This window comes from Cupressus sempervirens, chromosome 10, assembly GCF_028749045.1.
Source record: "Cupressus sempervirens isolate cs-2001-9-10 chromosome 10, ASM2874904v1, whole genome shotgun sequence".
NCBI classification, from domain to species: domain Eukaryota; kingdom Viridiplantae; phylum Streptophyta; class Pinopsida; order Cupressales; family Cupressaceae; genus Cupressus; species Cupressus sempervirens.
Window position 1 is genome coordinate 341,864,983 of NC_143127.1, and position 22,356 is coordinate 341,887,338.

Below are 22,356 nucleotides of genomic sequence, written 5' to 3' on the forward strand. Positions count from 1 at the left end.
ATGTCCTCTGTAGAATCTGCAACAAGTGCACTTGGAGGCTCAATGAATGGAGTTGGAGGGTCCGGCAAAGTGGAAGTAGAATCTTGTTGAAGAGAAAAAACCTCAACTGGTTGTGGTGTGGTAGTCAAAATAGTGATTTCGGGAACAATACAAAGGTAAAAGTGTACTAACTGCACCACATGATGCTCTTGCAAAAGAGAAGAGTTGTTCTCCGACAGTGGAGATGGAGGACCAAAGTGCGAAAAAGTGTAGACGGGTGGTATGATCTATCATCCCTATAGCAATAAGGCCTCCTATTGTACTATCCCAAGTGAAGACTGAATCTACTATGAACTCAACTGTCTTCCCTTATCCACTACGTGTAATCTGATAAATTGAGAGAAGGTTTGTAGAGAGAGATGGAACATAAAATACATCATTCAATGTGCCACCCTGAATGCCAACTGAACCTTACCCGCAGACTATTAAGGCAGTGTTATTCCCCATGAGAATATGAGGAATGGGAGAAGCCTCAATAGTGGAGAAGATTCCTTGAGAAGATGTCATATGGTGAGAAGCACCTGAATCTAGTATCAAAGGGACCTAGGAAGGGGATGTAATGGAAGCCTGTAATTCATGACCCTATCCAAAATTTGATGTAGATTTCGAAGAGATGCAAGAAGACTAAAAGGCAGACCCCTGTGAGGTAGAAGAGGATGGAGATAAACAATGCTCTTCTAAAGAAGAGCTTGCAAATCTGCAATCTATTTCTCATAGCCATCAAATCTCTTCTAAAAATAATGTGACTCATCATGAGGTTCCTTCTAGCAATAGGAACAAGTAGGAGTCTCAGTCTTCTTTTTCTCCTTCTTAGAAGAAGATGATGAACTAGTAGAGTGTTGAGAAGAGGAATCTGATATTTGCTTTGGCTTCTGTGTATCCAGAGGTGACTTGACAAGCAATGCCTTTGTCTATGAACCTTTAAGTGAATCCATTTGAGTGAGCTTGGATTGCTCACGAGTTAACCTATCACAGAATATCTCAAAAGAGGACATAACATGTCATGCACCTAGAGCATCCATAGTGGAGTAGAAGGTAGAAGTGAAAATCTGATAAGAACCTTGAAGCTTTAAGAGTATTAGAAAGATATGCTCATCATCTAACTTTGTCTTTCCAATAGCTTGTAAAATAGATCAAAGAGACTTGAATTTCATCAAGAAGTCTTCAATGCTGGTGAATGATTCAGGAACCAAGGAGGTGAACTCTGCATCTATCTGTAGAATCTTGAACTGATTCATTGTGCCAAACAAGATGGAAAACTTGTCTCAAATAGCTATGGGTGTAGTCAAACCATCCAGGTGAAATAGTAACCCATCTAAAATATTCATTGCAATGATGCCCATTGCTTCATCCATCTTATTGCGCTACATAAGAACCTCATAGGACCTCTGTAGAATTGGCTAAGCCACATCAAGGCATGACCATAACCCCTTTTCCATAAGCAATCTTGTCATCTGTCCTTTCCAAGTATGGTAGTTGTGAGGTGTAAGGCAGGCAACATAAGAGTTTGTCATTAAGAGAAGAAGAAGTCAGAAGTAGAAGGGTCAATTTTGAAGTAAAATACGAAAAGGAAATTGCACCCCCCCATAATGTAATAAACTAAACCCCAACTTACAAATTGATTGTGTAAAGGAGAGAAGAGCAAAAAAGCTTCAGATATGAATCAAAAATGCCTGGTACCAATACTATGAAAAGACTGAGAATTTAGAGAGTTCTCTAGAAGAACTTTTCAGCGCTTTTTTCATAATAGAAAACGAAGCTACAACAAAGAACTTTTGCCCCCCAAAAGATGGATGCCATCAACAGACTTCAAATGCCAAAATAGGTATCAATATGGAAAAAAATTCCCAAAAATTTCTTCTCCATCATCTCCATGTTGGAACTAGTTTTCTGATGCTTCTTTCAGATCAGAAAAATACCCCCATATGCTTGAGTTATTGCAAAAAAATTGACAAGGCCCCCAAAAGAAGAGAAATTATTATTATTATTTTTAAATAATAAAATTTAAATTTAAAAAAATCACCACCAAAGCAGTGGCGGAGTGGACCGAGGGTGGCGAGGAGGTGGAGCTCAGCCCACTCGGCACCACAATAGAGTAGAGCAAGAGTGAGCAGTGCTCAGGTGGCTCTACGGCAGAGGAGCAGCGACATTTGACAACTGGCGCTGAAAAAATTATAACTAGCACCAAAAATGAAAAAGTCACCGGTCAATGACCAAGAGTTGATAGCCCACACCGGAAAACATAAAAGCCGGTCAAAAAAATGGGTCTACAGACCAGAAAACAGCCTAGGGCCATTTTTTTAATTTTTTTGAAAAATTAAAGCATGTAGGAGGCCGCACAGTCTTCTGGGCAAAAAAAATTTGCCTCTCGGACCAACGTTGTCCAAAACAAACAAACTTTATATGGAAAGGGGGGTTTTGACGCCTTCTAGATCCATCGGTAATGTCCGTTTGGCCTCAAGCAGCTCAAAAAATCAGTAAACCCCCCTGTTTTCTCAAAAAAATGATCAAAAAAACTCTAAATTTGTTTTATCAAACCCTTGTTCTCCTTTTTCTCCAAATAACGAACAAGCTGCAGCAAATCCGGCTCTTATACCATGAAGGATTTGATCAAAACAAATCCACAAAGCCTTCGAATACCTACATGCAAGAAACCTGTCACAGAACAAAAAACGAGAGAAGGCAAGGGTCTTGCTTTGAAAAATATGCTAATATATTCTCAAAAATAAAAGAGATAAAAAATAATTACAAGAGTCCAACCTTAAAGGTGAACAAAACTCTAAAGACTAAGAAAGCTAGGTTGCACATTAATAATTAATAAAAGAATTAATTATTGATGGACTTAAGAGAAAGCTTAAGCACTAAAGAGTAATAACTTTACTAGTTAAATCAAAATGATTTAAGTAGTAAGGAAAAAAAGATTACTCTAACAAGATCTACCATCATATCAACCTTATAAGGCCAACCATATCCTTAGCTTTCATTATCCTTTCTATCAGCTTTAACCCTCCTAAGGATCCTATTATTTCCAAGATACCATATTATACTATCTTCGTTGTGCCTCATTCAGTTTTCCAAGGAAATATCTTTTGCTTCTCAAGATCCCTATCATCCTTTAACTATGTTTGTCAATGCAGGCATAGATCTGTCATAGGTTAACTATGGATATGGCGCTCTTCTATTCAAGTTGTCTTTTTGGGCCAATCTTATCACTGTATTCTTAGTCTCTTGATAGAATCCACTCACTCAACATGTATACTTAATGATAACTATCATACTTTCATGACAAAGTATCAGGCCTTTTTCCTTTCTCAAACTTCCACTTCTACTTGTCTCTCTTGATATCTAAGACTTTTTTCATTCTTTCCCATCACTACAGTCCTTGCCATCGAGAATCTATGTTAGGAAGGGATTAGGCAAGACATTCCTTTTACCAATCTTCATGACTTTTATGGTCCCCAAAATATCTTTATGAACAAAAACTTTATGTTTGTCTTCTACTATTTACCTCTGTCATGAAACTTTATTTCCCATAATATCATTCTGAGGTCCTTAGCCTTTTTCTAACCACAGTGGTCTACTCTTTCATATTAAAGGTGATTAAGCACTTTACTCAGGACTATTTCCTCATTTCCACTTTGAATACAAAGTATTATCATGCAATTTTGATTGGCTGCCCTTGCCAATATTTTATGGACTCGAACTGCTGCCCTTTTGGAGGTTGTTGTGGCACTATGAAAAGAGAACAAAGCTCATGCATGCTAAATTTTAGTAGATGTACTCCTATGCCTTGTTGTCCATCAAAGACATTATGACTGTCCACTTTCTTGCTTCCAACTATGAAGGGTTTGGACATGCTCACTGCCATATTATGATATGAACTAAATTGTTAAGTATGCTGTACATTAACATTTTTTACTATTCTCACTTTCTTTTTCTGGCTAGGTCTCTGTAGAAGGCATGTAAACGTTAGATATTTTTGATTCTTCAGTCCCTTGTCGATAATTTGTTCCTTCATTGTACCCACCGTTCCTTCATTGTTCCCCCATTTTCTTCTGCAGACCCCCTTCAATTCTTTTGCTCCCTTCTCTAGTAAGCCTTTGTTTTGGGGCTTCTACTCTGCAAATGATTTAACCATGGCTTAATACTAGCTGTGAGGAATTCCAGTGAAGATAAGTGTAGATAGAAAATTAGTGAAGTGTGTACTGCTTTATACAGTGTATCCAGAATCTTACTTGTGGATGCTGTGTAACATATAAGACAATGTCTCTCGTTAATGAAATTGGCGTGGTTATAAAAGTGTAGGGACATACTTTTGGATCTTATGTCATGGATGATGTTGCCAGTCTTTGACAATTCATATCAGATGAAATTCAAATCAACAACTACTTTTGGTATTTATTACACGATCCCTCTTCATGTCATTTCTCTTCACAGCACATTGTCACCAAATGGTCAAGCTATGCGGTATACGAAATGCACCCTTACACCATGTTGTTAATTAGTTAATAATAATAAATACGTGTTGATCTCATGCTAATGGAACACTTTCCGTGTGCATTTCATAGACTTTATAAGTGTGAAACTAATTTTAAGCAACATTTCAATTCAAATATTAATAATCAAATAGATAAAAAACATGAATATTAAAACACACGAATTCCAAAATAGGCCTTTACAAAGGACATTGAAAGAAGTCAATGAAAGTAACTATGGCATCAGACCACCGTATAAGTGAGATTAAATTCAAATTATACGGCAGGCCAATAGAAAATAGTGGAAGCTATGTATCTTCTCATGGATGAGAGGGACAACTAAGGAATTGACATTGTTGGTCAGCAGTTTGCTCTTCGAAGAATTAAAAATTGTCTGCTGGCGTTGTGAAGTTTGCTGAAAGTGCAAACTGGAAATGAACAGAATAAGCAAAAGAAAAGAGAAACGTAAACACACGATTTATCGTGGTTCACCACAAATTGTGGCTACGTCCACATTGCAGGGAAGATCTCTATTAATGTAAATAGTTGAACTTTACATCAAAGCTATTGCTTCAGCTCTTTGAATACAATATACAATGATCAACCTCCAAAACATATTTATAAAGTCTCAAAGGAAATGAAGAGACAAACAATTTGGAGGGAACAATAATAAAATGAGCATAATAAAAAGGTGACTGTTGAGCTTCACATATGCACCCAACAAACCACCACTTGAAGTCCAACATCGGTAATGTATGAGTCTCACCTAAATTCCTCTACTGTTATTTCTTTACAACACCAAGAGAAGTTCGACAAAACTCGAACTTCTCTAGTGGAACAACCTTGGTTAATGCATCAGCTGGATTTTCCTTGGTGTTAATCTTCAAGACTTGAAGTTTGCCCTTTTCAAGTTTACTTCGAATGAAATGATAGTGAACCTCAATATGCTTGGTCCTACTATGAAACACTGCATTTTTAGCTAAGTCAATAGCACTTTTGCTCTCACAATGCAAGGTTGAACCTTGTTGAGGACAATCAAAGTCACCAAACAAACATTGCAACCAAATCAACTCTTTTGCTCCTTCGGTGAGAGCAATATATTCAGCCTCAGTAGTGGAAAGTGAGACCACTTGTTGTAACTTTGATGCCCAATTGATCGCTGCTCCAGCAAATGTAAAGACATAACCAGTAGTAGATCTTCTATTATCTAAATTTCCAGCCATATCTGAATCCGTATAACCTCTGAGTGAAGTGTCTTTGCCACCAAAACATAGTACAAAATCAGAAGTGCCCTTAAAATATCTCAAGATCCATTTTACCGCATCCCAATGTTGTTTACCCGGATTGCTCATGAACCTGCTGACAACCCCCACTGCTTGGGCAATATCTAGACGAGTGCACACCATTGCATACATAAGACCATTGACTACTGAAGAATAAGGGATGTTCTTCATGTAGTCTTGTTCTTCTTGTGTCTTGGGACACATGGCTAAAGACAATTTGAAATGATCAGCGAGAGGGGTGCTGACCGGTTTGGCATCCACCATGCCAAATCTTTCTAGAACCTTAAGAACATAGTGTTCTTGAGAAAGCTTTATTTCCTTCTTGTGCCTATCACGGATAATGTCCATGCCAAGTATCTGTTTCGCTGCCCCTAAATCTTTCATGGCAAACCTTTTTGACATTTTTTCTTTCAATTCTGAAATCAGCTTCATAGATGAACCGATGACAAGCATGTCATCAACATAGAGAAGTAAAAGAATAAAGGAACCATCAGGTAACTTCTTGTAATAGACACATCGATCAGATTCACACCAAATAAAATTATGTTCAGTCATAGATCGATCGAACTTGAGGTACCACTGCCTCGGAGTTTTCTTGAGACCATACAAGCTCTTCCTCAATCTGCAATATAAGTTTTCTTCACCATATTTAATAAATCCTTCAGGCTGCATCATGTAAATTTCTTCATTCAGATCACCATGGAGAAATGCGGTCTTGACATCTAGCTGCTCAAGTTCAACATCATGAGCAGCAACTAAGCCAAGAATAGCCTAGATTGTAGTCATCTTGAACACGAGAGAAACAATCTCATTGAATTCTATACCCTTTTGCTGATCGAAACCTTTGACAACCAGCCTGGCTTTATACCTCTTCTGATTTTTACCTTCATCTTTCAATCGATAAATCCATCGATTTTTAAGAGCTTTTCGATTTCGTGGCAAAGGAACCAAGTCCCAAGTATTGTTTTGCATCAGAGAATTCATCTCTTCCTGCATCGCTACCTCCCATTTGTGAGAATCTGATGCTTTGCATGCTTCTTTGAAACTAGTTGGTTCTACTTGGTCTAAAAGCAAGAGTTTCGACTCTGCTTCTTCGGAGTATAGGAGTTCAAAATCAGAGAATCGAGTAGGAAGCCTTCTCTGTCTTGTAGATTTTCTCAGTCCCTGAAAATTATCCCCATTTTGTATACTGCCATCAGCGTGTTCCTTTTCAATATCATGAGAAGTCTTTCTCAGCGGTTCATAATCACTATCTTGAGAAGATGTAAAATGACTCTTCTTTTGAGTTCGGTTTTGTTCAAATCCTTTTTGAATAATCCCCATATTGGAATTATGGCTCTGAGAGTTTTGTTGCCTTGGAAAAAATACAACATGTGACAGATCATTTTGAGATCCATACTCTGCATTAAATTGACTTCTCTGTTGTATAAGAATTTTGTTACTAAAATTTTTACCATGACTTTTGCCTTCGAAAGTATATCCATTGTTAGATTCACCTTGACAAATGATAGCGGCCTGCGTCAAAGAATTATCATGCACAGTTAATTGACCCATGCGGAGTTCATGCTCATCATTGTGATGTTGCATAGGGGAACCCGTATTTGTATTTAAACAGGGAGTTGAAGTGTTTTGGCATCCTGCAAGACATGACAGGAAGCTGGAATGTCGTGAGTGAACTTTTGTTTGTTCATGTTAATGATATTTGGAGGGGAGCCATGAGTTAGCTATTGATAGGAGTGATTAGGCAGTGTTCCTCCAACGATTTGTGGATTCGGCTCATACTGACAATAATTGGATAGAACATCCCTTGCGTGAGTAGTCTGATGGCCAGTGTCAGTGTCTTCACTCATAAACTCCTTGCGAGGTTGTCTGACAGGATGTTCTATAATCTTGTGCGCAACATGATGAAAGATGCGACCATGCTCACAGTCCTCTGCATTCTCTGGACGCCGGGGGTCAAGACTATCATCGAATTGAATATAGTCTTTGGTGCATTGACCAGCTGTGCCAATCTTTCCAGTGCAGGAATCTTTGGAGGTACCGTGCCTCTGAATGTGACCATGTGTATCGGCAAGGAATGTGACTTCATCAGCATAATTGCCATTTTCTCTGTACTCAAATAGAGGATTATCATCTCTATTCTAATTTGAAACTAGAGTTTCAAAACTGTGACTACTCGTATCACCAGTAGTGTTCGAGTTACTCGACATGCTAGTAGAAGAAGAGGATAGAGGGGCAGGGGCCAAGACGGAGGTGGGAGATAGAACATTTGGAGAAACAACATTCTAATTTCTACGAGCATTATTATTATCAAAAATAGAGAAAGGTGCATATTCACATATTGTGTTTTCTTCTTTATGTAATGTTGGAAATACCTTCTCGTTGAAGACAACATCTCTACTTCTGATAATTTTGTTCCCAACTGGATCCCATATTCTGAAACCAAACTGGTCTTCACCATAGCCCACAAAAATACCTTTTTGTGATTTTGGATCAAGCTTTTGTCTTTTCTCCTTCGGAACATGTACATAAGCTTCGCATCCAAACACCAGGATATGTGAATATGAGATTTTCTTTCCCAGCCACTCTTCCTCTGGTATGCCAAAGTCCAACCGAGAAGAGGGACTTCGGTTGATTAAATATATTTTTGTATTGCATGCCTCTGCCCAAAACTCCTTGCCTAAACTGGCATTAGAGAGCATGCAGCAAGATTTCTCAAGGATTGTTCTATTCATCCTCTCCACTACTCCATTTTCTTGCGGGGTGAATGGAACAATCTTAATTCTATGGATGCCATTATCTGCACAAAATGAATCAAACTCTAATGAACAAAACTCTCTGCCATTGTCCATTTGCAAGCACTTTATTTTGTGGCTAAACTAATTCTGTACTAAAGCCTTAAAGATTTTAAACTTGTTGAAACCATCAGATTTCTTATGGAATAAATAAATCCATACATTTCTTGTGCAATCATCAAGGAAGGTGACAAAGAAGTTTGCTCCTCCAATAGAGCTTTCCTCGGTGGGTCTGAACACATCAGAATAAACAAGAGCCAAAGGAGTACCTTTCTTTTCATGTCCGGTCCTCAAGAAGCTGACCCGCTTCTGTTTTCCATAAAGACAATGTTCACAAATTTGTAAGTCAACTGATTTCAGTCCTGGTAATAGCTCCCTTTTATGCATAACAGCAAGGCCCTTTTGGCTCATGTGATCGAGCCTTTGATGCCACAATTCAGAATTGCTATCTTCAACTATCATGGTAGCCCCCACTTCATTGATATTTTCTACAATATACAAGCTCCCAATCTTGTCGCCTTTTGCAACTAACATGGATCCTTTTGTGACTTTCCATGAATTAGTTAGAGAAGTGACAAAACCTTGTGCAAATAGTTGACTTATGGAAATTAGATTTCTCTTTAGTTTTGGAACATGACGCACATCTTTTAATAGCCATTTAACGTCTCCTTTCAAAGATAATAAAATATCTCCTTTTCCTATTATTTCACATGCCTTATCATCACCCCAGTATACTTCACTAAACTTACCTTCTTGATAATTCGAGAAATATTCCGTACATGAAGTGGCATGAAATGATGCGCCAGAATCCAAAACCCATGAGGCTGAAGTCGTTTCAATTGTAGATAAAATCAACACAGTATCATCTTTGTCATAGATGGCGTTGGCTTGACTTTCCTGCACTCATTCTTGTGCTCTCTTATAACCTCTACAATCCTTTTTCACGTGACCACTTTTGCCACAAAACCAACAATCTCCTCCTTTCCTTTCCTTTGACTTTGAGCGCCTAGCTGATTTTGATCTTCTATGATGATTGTTCCTTCCTCTATTCTGGCTTCTTCCTCTATTTTTAGTGCTGACCACCATCAGGGCTTCACCAAATGAGGATTCCTTGTTGCTTCTCCGCATATCCTCACTAAGTAGAGTTTCCATCACTTCATCATAGACCAACTTTTTGTTTGAGGAGTTAGAAATACTAATTGGTGTAACAACAGGATCCCAGCTACCTAATGAACACAACAAGATGATAGCTTTAGATTCATCATCTTGTGTCATGCCAACAGAGGTTGCTTGGCATAGCAAGGTGTTCAAATCATTTATATGATTCGACATCGTAATCCCATCTTTCATTTTCAACTTGTAGAGCTTCTTCATAATAAATATTTTAGTTGCAGCTGAGGCCGTTTCATACATAGTTTGAAGTTTATCCCAAACTTCCTTTGTCGAAGATTCGTTGTGAACATTGAATAAAACATTCTGTGATAAAGAAAGAAATATTGTTGCCTTTGCTTTATCATCGGTTTTAACCCAGTCTTCATCCGTCATTGCAGCCAATTTCTTTGCCTTTCCATCAATTGCTACTGCCAGGTCTTGCTTGACCAACAATGAACGCATCTGAACTTTCCACAAACTGAAATTCTGTCCCGAGAATTTCTGCACTCGCAAATCTTCCATGACTTTGAATTTTCAAACACCAAAATCAATTCCAGCGTCTACGCCAAGCTCTGATACCAATTGTGAAGTTCGCTGAAAGTGCAAACTGGAAATGAACAGAACAAGCAAAAGAAAAGAGAAATGCAAACACACGATTTATTGTGGTTCACCACAAATTGTGGCTACGTCCACACTGTAGGGAAGATCTCTATTAATGTAAATAATTGAACTTTACATCACAGCTATTGCTTCAGCTCTTCGAATACAATATACAATGATCAACCTCCAAAACATATTTATAAAGTCTCAAAGGAAATGAAGAGACAAACAATTTGGAGGGAACAATAATAAAATGAGCATAATAAAAAGGTGACTGTTAGACTTCACATATGCACCCAACAGGTGTCTTCAAGGGGCAAAATTGGAGTCGCCTTCTCCGTTTCTTTGAGAGGGTTCAAAGTTTACACGTTGGCTGTCGCAGGGTTATATGTCTTGTTTGAAAGGAAAAGGGACTCCTTGAGAATTCTTTAAATTTAATAACTAGTGGTTGTACCGAAAGTACAATAGTTATGCAATAGTTTTTAAAAATTGTAGCTCATATTTGGTGCTTCAAATCTCCCTAAACACGGACATTATATGTTGGTTTTTTAAGGCATATGATACTTATCTTATGGTTTCTATATCGGTCACACTTTAAACCATTGCTTTGTATTTGTTTCGTTTAGGAATTCATGCGTATTTTGTAGTAGACAGCCCTGTTTATTACCATTTTTTTTTCACTTCCATTAACTCCACATTATGTCAAACAGTTTGCATAAACATCATTCGAAGTTATCTTCATGTGCTTATTATTAGTTTAGCTAAGGAAGTCTTGTATTTCTGATTTGCAATGCAATCGACCTCAGCTCGCTGTTCTGTCATCGGGAGTTTCAAATTGACAATATTTTACAACAAGAAATAGAACCTAATAATATTCTATTTAATTTCTTCAGTAAGAACAATACATAGATATAATTTCTGATCTTCATGAAAACAACATACCTATCCCTCAAAACTCCTTCCAGAAAACCCCAGTCTGACCGGCATTAATGTTCTTGACCCTTGGGAAGAGCTTTAATCACCTTTAACATTTATAATTTGCCGTGAGATGAACAATCACTGTATAGAAATTTTTTTATACCCAGCAAAGAGTTCAATCGACTTTTAACTTGTCATGGAAATCTCTAACAAAGAGTTTAATCGACTCCTATTAACCTGTACGGCATCTTTTTGGAGACTCCTAATGCCCAGCATTGTGAGGATCAATCATCATGGAAATCTTCTTATAATCAGTTCGTTTTCAGACTCGTCTATTTAATAACAATTGTATTTAATTTTTAATCTCACCATCACGCATAGTACTGTAAAATTTAATCTTTAGTGCACTCTATAACACTTAAGGTTAAATTTACTTTTTTTTGGCACTGGCACGCACTGCATACATAATTTAATTGCCTGTAAAATTTTAATATGTATTTGCAAACCAAAGAATACCCGAGAAATGAGAATGCGTTCAGTTCCCCATTCTTCCAAACTTCTCCTTTACACAACCTGAGACATCTAAGTTGGCAAACAATCGTCAAAATTCCAAGGGGATTCTTCAGCATAATGTCAAATGACCCTTTCAAATGCATGCAAATTTTTAATTAAAAGCTGCATTTGAGAAAGGACATTTCCATTAAATTAATTATAATGTCCTTATTAAATATGTTCATATTGAAAATATTTTGCTATTTAATTTTTTTAATGTTTTAAAAAACAAAATTGGAATAATTAAGATAAGTCATTAACATATTGTCTTTTCAAATATTGTCATACAAAAATTAATTGTATTTGATTGATTCAAATGATAAATAATGGTAAACAAAGTTAATTGGATGTCTCCTTATAATTTTACATTGTTTCTAAGTTTCTTGGAAGACACACCAAACACCAAAAATCTCTCCCAAAAGCAACACATGAGAAAGTAACACGAGTCTTCTAGACCATCTTAGCCAACTAAAAATATCAAATAACACCTTAGACAAGATTAAACACCCACTGAAAAAGTCATAATAGATCTCAGTGCAAGAGAAGCCTAAAATGATTGCACATGTTTGTCATCATATCTTCCACTTCATTGCCTACTTAAGACTCTTTCACCAGGAACTATCCAAACACAGCTTATATGGCACTTGTGATATTGCTATCAAGATTTAACCATGTAATTTTTGAGTCAAACTCATTTTTCCTTGGCCCAATTGTAATTAATGGAACCAGGGACACCATATTGAGGAGGAGAATGCGAGACTTCACCTGAAGGTATCTGTTTTCTCGAATTGGCGTCTGTCTTTCGTTGTGGTCTAGTTCTTCTGATTGATTATAACGAAAGAAGCGTACAGGTTCAACAGTTGACAGAGCGCTCCAACTCGGAGAATAATACTGCGGTGGAATTCTTGTTGATTGAGCCTCCTTCGGAAACTCGTGATCATCCTCAGACTTCTGAAAGTATATATACACAACACAAAACAAGCATTATTCAACACAATGAGGCTTCAGACACTTCATTAGAATTGGGGTAAGCTATTTACACGTTTTATATTATGTTTGATAGGAATCATTGGCCATTATTGAAATGTTGATAAGATAATTACAACACAGGTTGTCCATCTGATGCCTGGTTTGGTATTCCCTCACGAAACACGGCATACACTCGTTAGTAACGCTTCTGATTCAATCATATCTCTTGTTGATTGATAACTGATTATGAAGCTGATTGAATCGTTTTTATATACTTGTTTTCGAAGGTGAATGGTAACATAATTTGCCACAAATATTAAAACTATAATATACTTAAATCTTTAATTTTAATTCTGATTTTATCATATGATAAAACAAGGATACGGTATTTCCGTGGCAAAGATTCCCATATATCTGATTTCATATTCATTCGTACAGAGCAAAATTTTCATATAAATGGGCTCTCGTTACAAATGTGACTGTTCTCTGGAACAAATGGCAGATGCTTGGACTGTGTCTTTTATTTCAGTATGTTTCAAATGCTGTACTATCTCTTTTGGCGCTGTTTTCATTATGTTGCATCTCTGGACACTGCTATTACTGGATTGCTGTATTTTTCTGTCAATTGGACGTTGCGTCGGACTTCTGTCGGACTGTGCTGGGGTTGGAATCCAGTGTAATTATATATGAACATGTCATTTTGTGATTGTGAATTCTTATTCTCATGGTTTTAAGCTATGACTCTTGTTCTCGAGTATGAGTATGAAATATGAATGTGGGCAAGTAGCAATATTATGGATTAAAATGTTTATGATTAAACGAAAATTGTTTTAACAAAGATCAGAAATCCAAGTCTTTGTAACTAAACCAAAAATAAACATGTACACGCTTTACCGGACTATAATTTTTTTTCCCTTTTTTAAAATTTCAGGGTTCATGAAATAAACCTTAACTATGCTATCAATAGAGGTGATACTCTTATCTTACCACCTTCTTAATATCTTAACAGGTTAGTATTGGATGTGAAGTTTAACTGTTATGTCTGTTCGTTTCTTCTTATTAATCTCTTTGTCTTGTATTGAACAGTAATGTACAAATATGGAGGCAAAGCCCTGTGTATTCAAGCTACAAGCTACTATGACTGAATAAAATAGCTGCTCTGCTCTCAGTATAGATGTAGCCACAAATTGTAGTGAACTACAATAAATTGTCTCTCTTTTCTCATTTTTGTAATTGATTTCTAATTTTAACAGTCCCAACATAAAAGCCTTTTCAGTCTTCTCACTGGTATCATCTGAATCCTCAACACTGTACCTATATCACACTAACAGATGACGAAGCAGAGTTATCCTTATACATTACTTGTAAAGCCTCTTCTTGTTCAATCAGTTTCTTTAAGACCCTCGGTGATATTATCCGTGACATTTTACTAACTGCAATTTCAGCTCTTAGCTTATCCCCAATCACCCTCAAAGAGTCTTCAAGCTTGTTAATAGACTACTCATGGTCTTCCCTCAAATCGCTATTACCCTTGGCTAAAGTTTGGCCACTTGCTATGATGTTATCAAGACTCTGGTTTGAAGGAGAAGATCTGTCATTCAATCCATTTATTTCGGCTACTACCCATGGAAATATAGAAACGTAGGTTTTCATCATATTTTTGACATTTTTATTTATATTAGGATTTTCCAAGAACCTATGAACCCCTCTTAATTGCATTATCTTTCTCCATGTCAATAGGGATGTCCATGTAAATTACCATATCCATATCTTTATGGAAATTGGAATTTGAAACTCTTGATTTGGAATTCTAGAATTTGAAATCTAGATTTCAGTTTTTCAAAATTTGGTTTGGACCGTTTGGTTGATCAAGATTTCATTATCAGAATACACATTCCTCTGTTTGATTATACATTTCTTAAATTAGAATACCAACCAAAATAAACATAGATGAAATATATTTTCAATATATTATTACAATCACATAATAATAAATTCCATAATAAAAAAGAAACGAAAGACTTTGATGAAGTAGAGAAATTTCCATTCATTACAGTACAATGAAATCGAGTAGGAATCAATTAAATTTTTTTACATTGAAGTCAAGCGGGTTAGATGTTTTACTATTTATATAAGTTATTTATTGAAAATTGCCTTTGCTTGCCAAACAATAACATCTTTTCGCACAAAATACATTCAACCATTCTTTCGAGTGGTAGTCTAATGTTCATTGTCATCCTGAAAGCGACATAAAATTAATAGAAAGACAGACTAAATTACACCTACCTTTCTGAATTTCATCCCAGGTTGCAGTGTATCTTTGTATCTTCATTACAATCTGGTGTTTTTCTGTATGCCTAGGATTATGGATTATGTGGATTATTCTTGGACAGATTTTGTCCAAATTAATCGAAGTGTGCAATACGGTGATGTCAACTTTATTAAGAGATATTCACAAAATTGTTTTGACCGGGGGATTTCAAAAAAATTTTGAGAAAAAAAATTCATTCTAACCATGTGTATAATCGACTATAGTAAAAAGGGACAATGAAGATTTTGATATGCTATAGAAGTGTTCAATTTGATCGCAGATATAGTCACAGAGTCTTTTGGAACCGTTTATTATTCGTTTTCTTTGCATGATTTGGTTGTCTGTAAAAGGGGCTGGATGCATCCATTTTCAAAGGCTAAAATTAACTTCTTTCTAGGGATGTCATTCAGTGTAATAGCTTTCTCAGAAACGGCAAAATCAAAGAATATTTCTTCTGTTGAACACCTATGGAGGGATATGATCTCTCTTTTTGTTTAGTGTATTTGTTGTTTTGCGACGATCGAGTAGAGTGTCAAAAATAGCAACATGAGCAATAGGTCAGGTGGACCTCAAAAGTTTTTCATTTCAATTCATATGTAATTCAAGTTTTTGGTAAATTGGAATTAAAATGGGAATTGGAGCAATATGTAATCCAAATTTTTGGTAAATTGGAATTAAAATGGGCATTGGAGCAATTCCACCTATTCAGATGGAAGACCAAATTATGGATTTGAAGGTAAATGAGGAATCCAAATACTAATTTTTTCAATTCTAGTTCTTATTTTGTGCACATAAACAATGGATTAGAAATATTTAGAAATTACAAATGTCAATTTTGGTTCAAATCCATGAACCAAATAGGCCCTAAGAAGGAGGAATAAGAAAACTAGTGTTTGATTTAGCATTAGGCTTTAAGATAGGACAACTTCCTCGTATTCCTAGCATAAAGTGTTTTGGAAGTGTCTATCTAGCTGACAAAATTGTTCTGATTAGGCATTTATTTATTATATAATATTACATTAAAATCACAAAACAAGTGTTTTATAATTTTAAATGATTGATAAATTACAATAAAATGTCATTATGTTCGCTGCATAGCCAGTTCGGTGGCTCAAAGGGTTTCTTGTTTCATTTGGTTTTATGAAAAGATAAAACTAGCTTTCTCATTTTCTTTGACAACAACACTAGGCTTTAAAGAATCAAAAGCATTATTATTTGATGATGTGTAGGTAGAGTCATCGCCATAAGAGATAGCAACTTTGTTATGAGTAAAGAAGGTAGATGAGGGATGTATCCTTTTATTTGAATCAACTCTTGATATGAGGAAGTTGCCCCATAATGTACCTTTAAAGAATTCTTCTTAAATAAAATTATCGTTTTAGATGGAGTGTTTCTCCCTAAATGCAAAGTCCTAACATATTCCATAACAAGTAAAATCAACCTCTCATGAAGAAGAAGGGGAAATAAAATTGCTTGAGCATGTAGACTATAATTTATAAAAGGAAACAAATAGAACAAAAAGGAAATGAACTTGTTGTGCATTAAATGGTTAAGGATAACAAAACAAGAGTTAAAAATATTACAAAGTTTATAAATGAGGGTGAGATAATGCACTAATGCACAATTACCTTAGAAATATCTGCTTATGAACCTTTTAAGGGAATGTCTATGACAACCCTCACTAGTATTATTTTCTACATTGTCTCTTTCACCATTCTAAAAAAAATCCACTACTTCATTGAACCACTTCTTATCTATGTAAAACTTCCTACCCTCTACCAATGGGCATGAGATCTTTGCAATTAAAGAAAGGAAAAAAGATTTTGCATGAACATGTACAGACAATGATTTATAAACAAAAATAAATAGAACAAAAAGGAAATGCACTTGTTGTGCATAAAATGGTTAAGGATAACAAAATGAAAGATAAAAGTACTACAAAATTTATAAATGAGGGTGAGATAATGCACAATTACATCAACAACATTTTCTCATGGTCTTTTAGGGGAATATCAATGATAATCCTCACTAGTATTATTTTCTACATTGTCTCTTTCAGCATGCTAAGATAAGATAAGTAGACAATTATTATTATTTTATTAAAGATTACAAATTAATTTTGGGTATGTTTAAAGAATATAAAATCTACCACATGTTGCAAGAAGCTAACTATGTGTCAAGAAGGCTAGTGAATATTGAATTAGGATATTAACAACGATATCCCTATACCATCCATAATGATCTTGTAAAGGATGATGTTATAGATGCCTTACTTATTATGAAATGGTTGAGTATTTTGGAAGTGACAATTTTGGTGTTTTGATTTGCTTGCCCTATTTTCAAGAGTATGGATGCTTATTCTTATGGAAGAATGGGGGACCATAATAAAATAGAACCCATTGTTTATGACAAAAAAAAATGGACTCAATCTAGAGTGAGATTTTGGTGGGAGGGCTAAATGGCTATATGGAAAGGCTTCATGGGGTCGATGTATAGGCCACCAAAACATTTATTGAAGGATGGAAGGAGGGTACTCTTAGAGTATATGCCATTGAATCATAAATCAATAAAACATTAATTGAAAATATCTCATGCCCACTAGTAGAGGGTAGGAAGTTTTACATAGATAAGAAGTGTGTCAATGAAATAGTGGAATTTTTTTTAGCATGCTGAAAGAGACAATGTAGAAAATAATACTGGTGAGGATTATCATTTATATTCCCCTAAAAGACCATGAGAAAATGTTGTTGAGTTAATTATGCATTATCTCACCCTCGTTTATAAATTTTTCAGTACTTTTATCTTTAATTTTGTTATCCTTAACCATTTTGTGACAATGAAGGACCCTTAGTCCTTACCTTGTCTTTCTTTCTTCTTGTTGCTTTATTCCTTTTCAGTCACTGTTTGGTGCCTTTGCTTGGCTGGCTCTTTTGTTTGTATGCTCAATCCCATAAACCGTTTTGGTTTTTCGTGGACATTAATAATTTTATCATATCTTATCTTATCTTATCTTATCTACCTTGTGGGACATTTCCATTTAAACCATCATCAATGTTAATATATGCATTTTTTACCATACTCTCATCATCCCCCTATCCTTAACTATTTTCATTCCAATATAGATCTGTTGGAAATATGAGAGGAATAACTAAGAGGGGAGGGGTGAATCAATTACCACTAAAATAAATCTTGAATCCCTTTGATTTCAATATAGATCAAAACTAAACTCTGTTATACCTCAGTACCACACAAAAAATATATTGTAACTCGGTAAACACTAAAATAGCTCGGTAAATGCTTAACATGAAAATCTTCAACATATTATCTGAGGTTAATCTTACTTTACTTAGTTGCAAACACATAAGAAAAATAGTATGAACATAGTTGACACTGGTCAAGATTTAACACGGAAACCCAATTTGGGAAAAATCACCAATTGCAACTAGTTACTAATTTTCACTCTTATGAAGTAAGCTCTATTAGAAGCTAACCTTGTTAAAAGTTACAAAACACACTGTTATGCGTGACCCTGTTAGAAGATTTAACCGCCCTGTTAGGAGTGGCCTTGTTAGAGGTCTTTAGACAATTCAATAGAAATGTCACCTTGTTAGAGGATTTACAAATAGTTGTTAAGCCAACTCTGTTAAGAGATTTAGATAATTGTTACAATGGTTAGAGTAAAAATGAGATGACTTAATTTTTGATTCAACTAAATTATTGATTACAAATCTGAATTCTAGTTTGTAGACTTGATCCTTCCTAATCGAATGTATCTTTGCATCTCAATAAGGATATTCTGCTTATCCTTCTAATTCACTTCCTCTTAGCATCATCAAATCTTCAATTATGTTCCACACATTCAATCCTCTTCTTGACCTTATATTTATATCATACATATTGTCAAGTCAGCTTAAATACAACTTAGAATAATTTATATTCATCTTCTCAGACGACTAGAACCAACAGACAATTCAATTAAGCTCAATATACCAAAACAAGAAAATCCTTCATTAGCCGATCCTACTTAGTAGATACTAGCTCAAAAAAAATTTCTTATGTTAACCAAGTGAACTCAATTAACACTAGATATTCACAAAGTTCCTTTGGTAACCGAGTGAGCTCATTTAACACTGGTTCCATCCAACATTTCCTTTGTTAACTAAGTGAGCTCAATTAACACTCAACTTCTGCAAACTTTCCCTTGTCATCCGAGTGAACTTGATAGACACTGTCTTCTGAACTAGGCAAAGTCTAGAATGCTCGACAGCCACAAAAAACTATCTTCAATGCTTGAGTGAGCTCTACATACATTGATTATCAATGATATGACATTTTGTGTAACATCAAAGACAATACATAATTAATCAATTTTTTCCAGCAAGATGGACCACGTAAGCATCAACAAAGTAGTTTGTCTAAGTAACATTATGGATTGAAATTTTTTATTGAATTAGTAGGAGAAGGGCCTTAATCCTAGATATTATAACTTAACAAATGACAACATAGACTCAAGCCATAAACCCTACAACAAAATCCTAATCAAAAATCTAAATCACATTAAAAACAATCTATTCACATGCCTAGTGCACTATCCCTTTATTCTATAGAGTTTTTAACATAATAAAATACATAACAATATGAGACTTTGAAACAATATAATTAACCAATGAGATAGTTTTAGCCCAAAGGACATGGGTATTAGAAAATAATAGCCAATTGTTTATGGTCAAAGCTAAGAAAATCATATTAACTATCATCATATTAATTTTGAACTTATGGTCACTAACCTCATCTACTGGCATCTTTAACCTCATCCTTCTTTGAGATGATATTCCAATTCTTTGACAAATATTTGAGGTTTGTTGTCTAGTCTTAGTCATCCTCATCAATCTCATGTTCTTCCTTGTCTTCATCTCCTCCCTCTTGCTTCTAACTCTTCTTCTTGTCCTTCCTTTTGATTCTATTTTCCCCATTAACCACTACAAACATAGCTTTTTTCATTATTCTACCAATAATCCTATATAGGTTATAACAATTATTTAGTTTGCTTAGAAGAAGTAACAATCTCCTCTACTTGGATGATTTTTTTTTTCTAAATATTGTCAATTTATTCATATGGGTTAGGAGGGATTTATTTCTCCTTAAGAATGTTGGGGACAAGGGGAGCCTCTTCATCAACCATATCCTTATTAGAAACAAGGGATGCACAAGCATGGTCCAAAACCTCTTCATAATCATCCAAATTGATAGAGATGTCAATAGATTTTTCTTCCTCGCCACCTTTGTATCCATCATCCTTAAAGTTATCTAAGGATTCCTTCTACTCTAGCTCATACTCAAAGTTAGTTTCAGGGATAGTTTTATTTTTTATATTTTCCCCATTGAGTTGCCTTTTAAGCAATTGTGTCAAAAAAAATCCTTAGAACTCATCTCATGTTCCTAATCTTCACAAGTTTCTTGGAATAAAATGTTGGTCTTGAAGCTTCAATTTATTTTATATTTGACATTTAGTAGAGAAATGTAGAGCTTCAAAGTCTTTTTTTTATTAAGCAAGAAAATAGTTATATTTGTCAATCCAAAAGATAGATGATAGTCACATTGGTAAGTAGATCATAGCTAACATGGTTAAAAATAAATAAAACTTGTTTTCTTCTAATAATAAGGTGTTTTGAATTTTAAGGTATTTCAGGATGATGGTTATTTCAAATAAAAAATTATTATTCCTATTCATAACAAGATGTTCCCCTGTTCATTTCTATTATAGGCTCATTTGAGAGTTCTTATAATATATGTTTTTATTTTGTATTGGTGGTTGTGTGCTAGTTATATTCAAGAAGTATGTGTCTTTGAAGAGCTATTTGGCAGAAATTATTATTATTATAGAGGATGACTAAAAATTCTTCATTAATAGATATATTGAAAAAGTGGTTGCTTGTCATGCACCTTAATAATTATCTCATGAATTCTAATACCATTATAACAAGATAGATCTCAAGTAGGAGAAAATAGGGCTTATAATAGATAAATATATGGTTGGTGTGTGTGTGTGTGTGTGTGTGAGAGAGAGAGAGAGAGGGGGGGGGGGGGGGGGGGGGGGGAGCGAAGGAGAAAGATGAAATGGATATCAAGGAGGATAATTATCACTTAGAATAGAAAAATTTGGTGATGGTGCATGAGAGAGAGAATGGGAAAATGGTGAGAGACATGAAGTGGACATAGATTATAATTATGTGAAAAGATTATGAGAGGGGGAGAGATGTGAAAAATAAAGAAGGGGGAGATGGAGAGAGATGAGATAGACCTCAAGTTAGGGCCTATATTAGATTTTAAAAAATTGTGATGAGGAAGGTGGGGAAAGAAAATGAGAGAGAAAGTAGTTATAGGGGGACATGTGAGAGATAAAGTGCAAGAGTGGTGAGAGGTTGATAGACATTAGGTATAAATCGAGGGTAAATAGAGAGTAATAAATGTTGAGAAGAGATAAGGAGATAGTGAACTAGGATAACTAGAGGGAGAAATGTGTGTGTGAGAGTGTGTGTGCATGTGACATAGATATAGGGGGACACCTGTTAAGAAGCATTGAGAGTAGGGTAATTAGGGGATATATGTTTTACAGAGAATTAGAGAAAGGAGAGAGGGTTAGTCAGATGAGGAATACATTTATGGTAATGTTTGTGTGTGTGTGTGTGTGTGTGTGAGAGAGAGAGAGAGAGAGAGAGAGAGAGAGAGAGAGAGTTAGTAGTTAGAGTAGATAAAGATGGTGATGATCCATGAGAGAGAGAGAGAGAGAGAGAGAGAGAGAGGAAATGGGAATAGAGTAAGATACATGATGCAGAAATAGATTATAGTTGGGGGAAGATATATTGTATCAGAGGAAAGAATGGGAAAAACAAGAATGAATGATACATGAGGCAAAGAAAGAAGGGGAGAGGGAGAGGTATGAGATAGAGATCAATGAGGAGGATAATTAGGGCTTAGAGAGAGAGAGAGAGAGAGAGAGAGAGAGAGAGAGAGAGAGAGAGAGAGAGAGAGAGGATATATTAGAATAGATAAATATAGTAATGGGAAAGGTAGGAAGAGAGAGAATAATAGAGATAGTAATAATAGGTGGTTGTGTGAGAGATACAATGAGAGAATAGTGAGAGGTTGATAGATATAAGATAGAGATTGAGGGTGAATAGAGAGAAATATATGGTGAGAGGAGAGTGGGAGATAGTGAAATAGGGCCATTAGCAGGGGATTGCAATAAAAGGACATGTTAC

General features: G+C 35.4%; 1 protein-coding gene across 1 annotated transcript in view; it reads left to right on the top strand.

Annotated features, from left to right (window-relative positions):
- LOC149533983 (MADS-box transcription factor 22-like) overlaps nucleotides 1–13,581 on the top strand; it is a 166,067-nt gene extending 152,486 nt beyond the window's left edge. The window contains exons 6-8 of the mRNA XM_089805002.1: nucleotides 12,544–12,585; nucleotides 12,666–12,841; nucleotides 12,925–13,581. Coding sequence (XP_089661128.1) covers nucleotides 12,544–12,585; nucleotides 12,666–12,841; nucleotides 12,925–12,937 — 231 coding nt within the window. The 3' untranslated portion in view covers nucleotides 12,938–13,581. The remainder of the gene's footprint in view (nucleotides 1–12,543; nucleotides 12,586–12,665; nucleotides 12,842–12,924) is intronic.
- The last annotated feature ends 8,775 nt before the right edge of the window (nucleotides 13,582–22,356 follow it).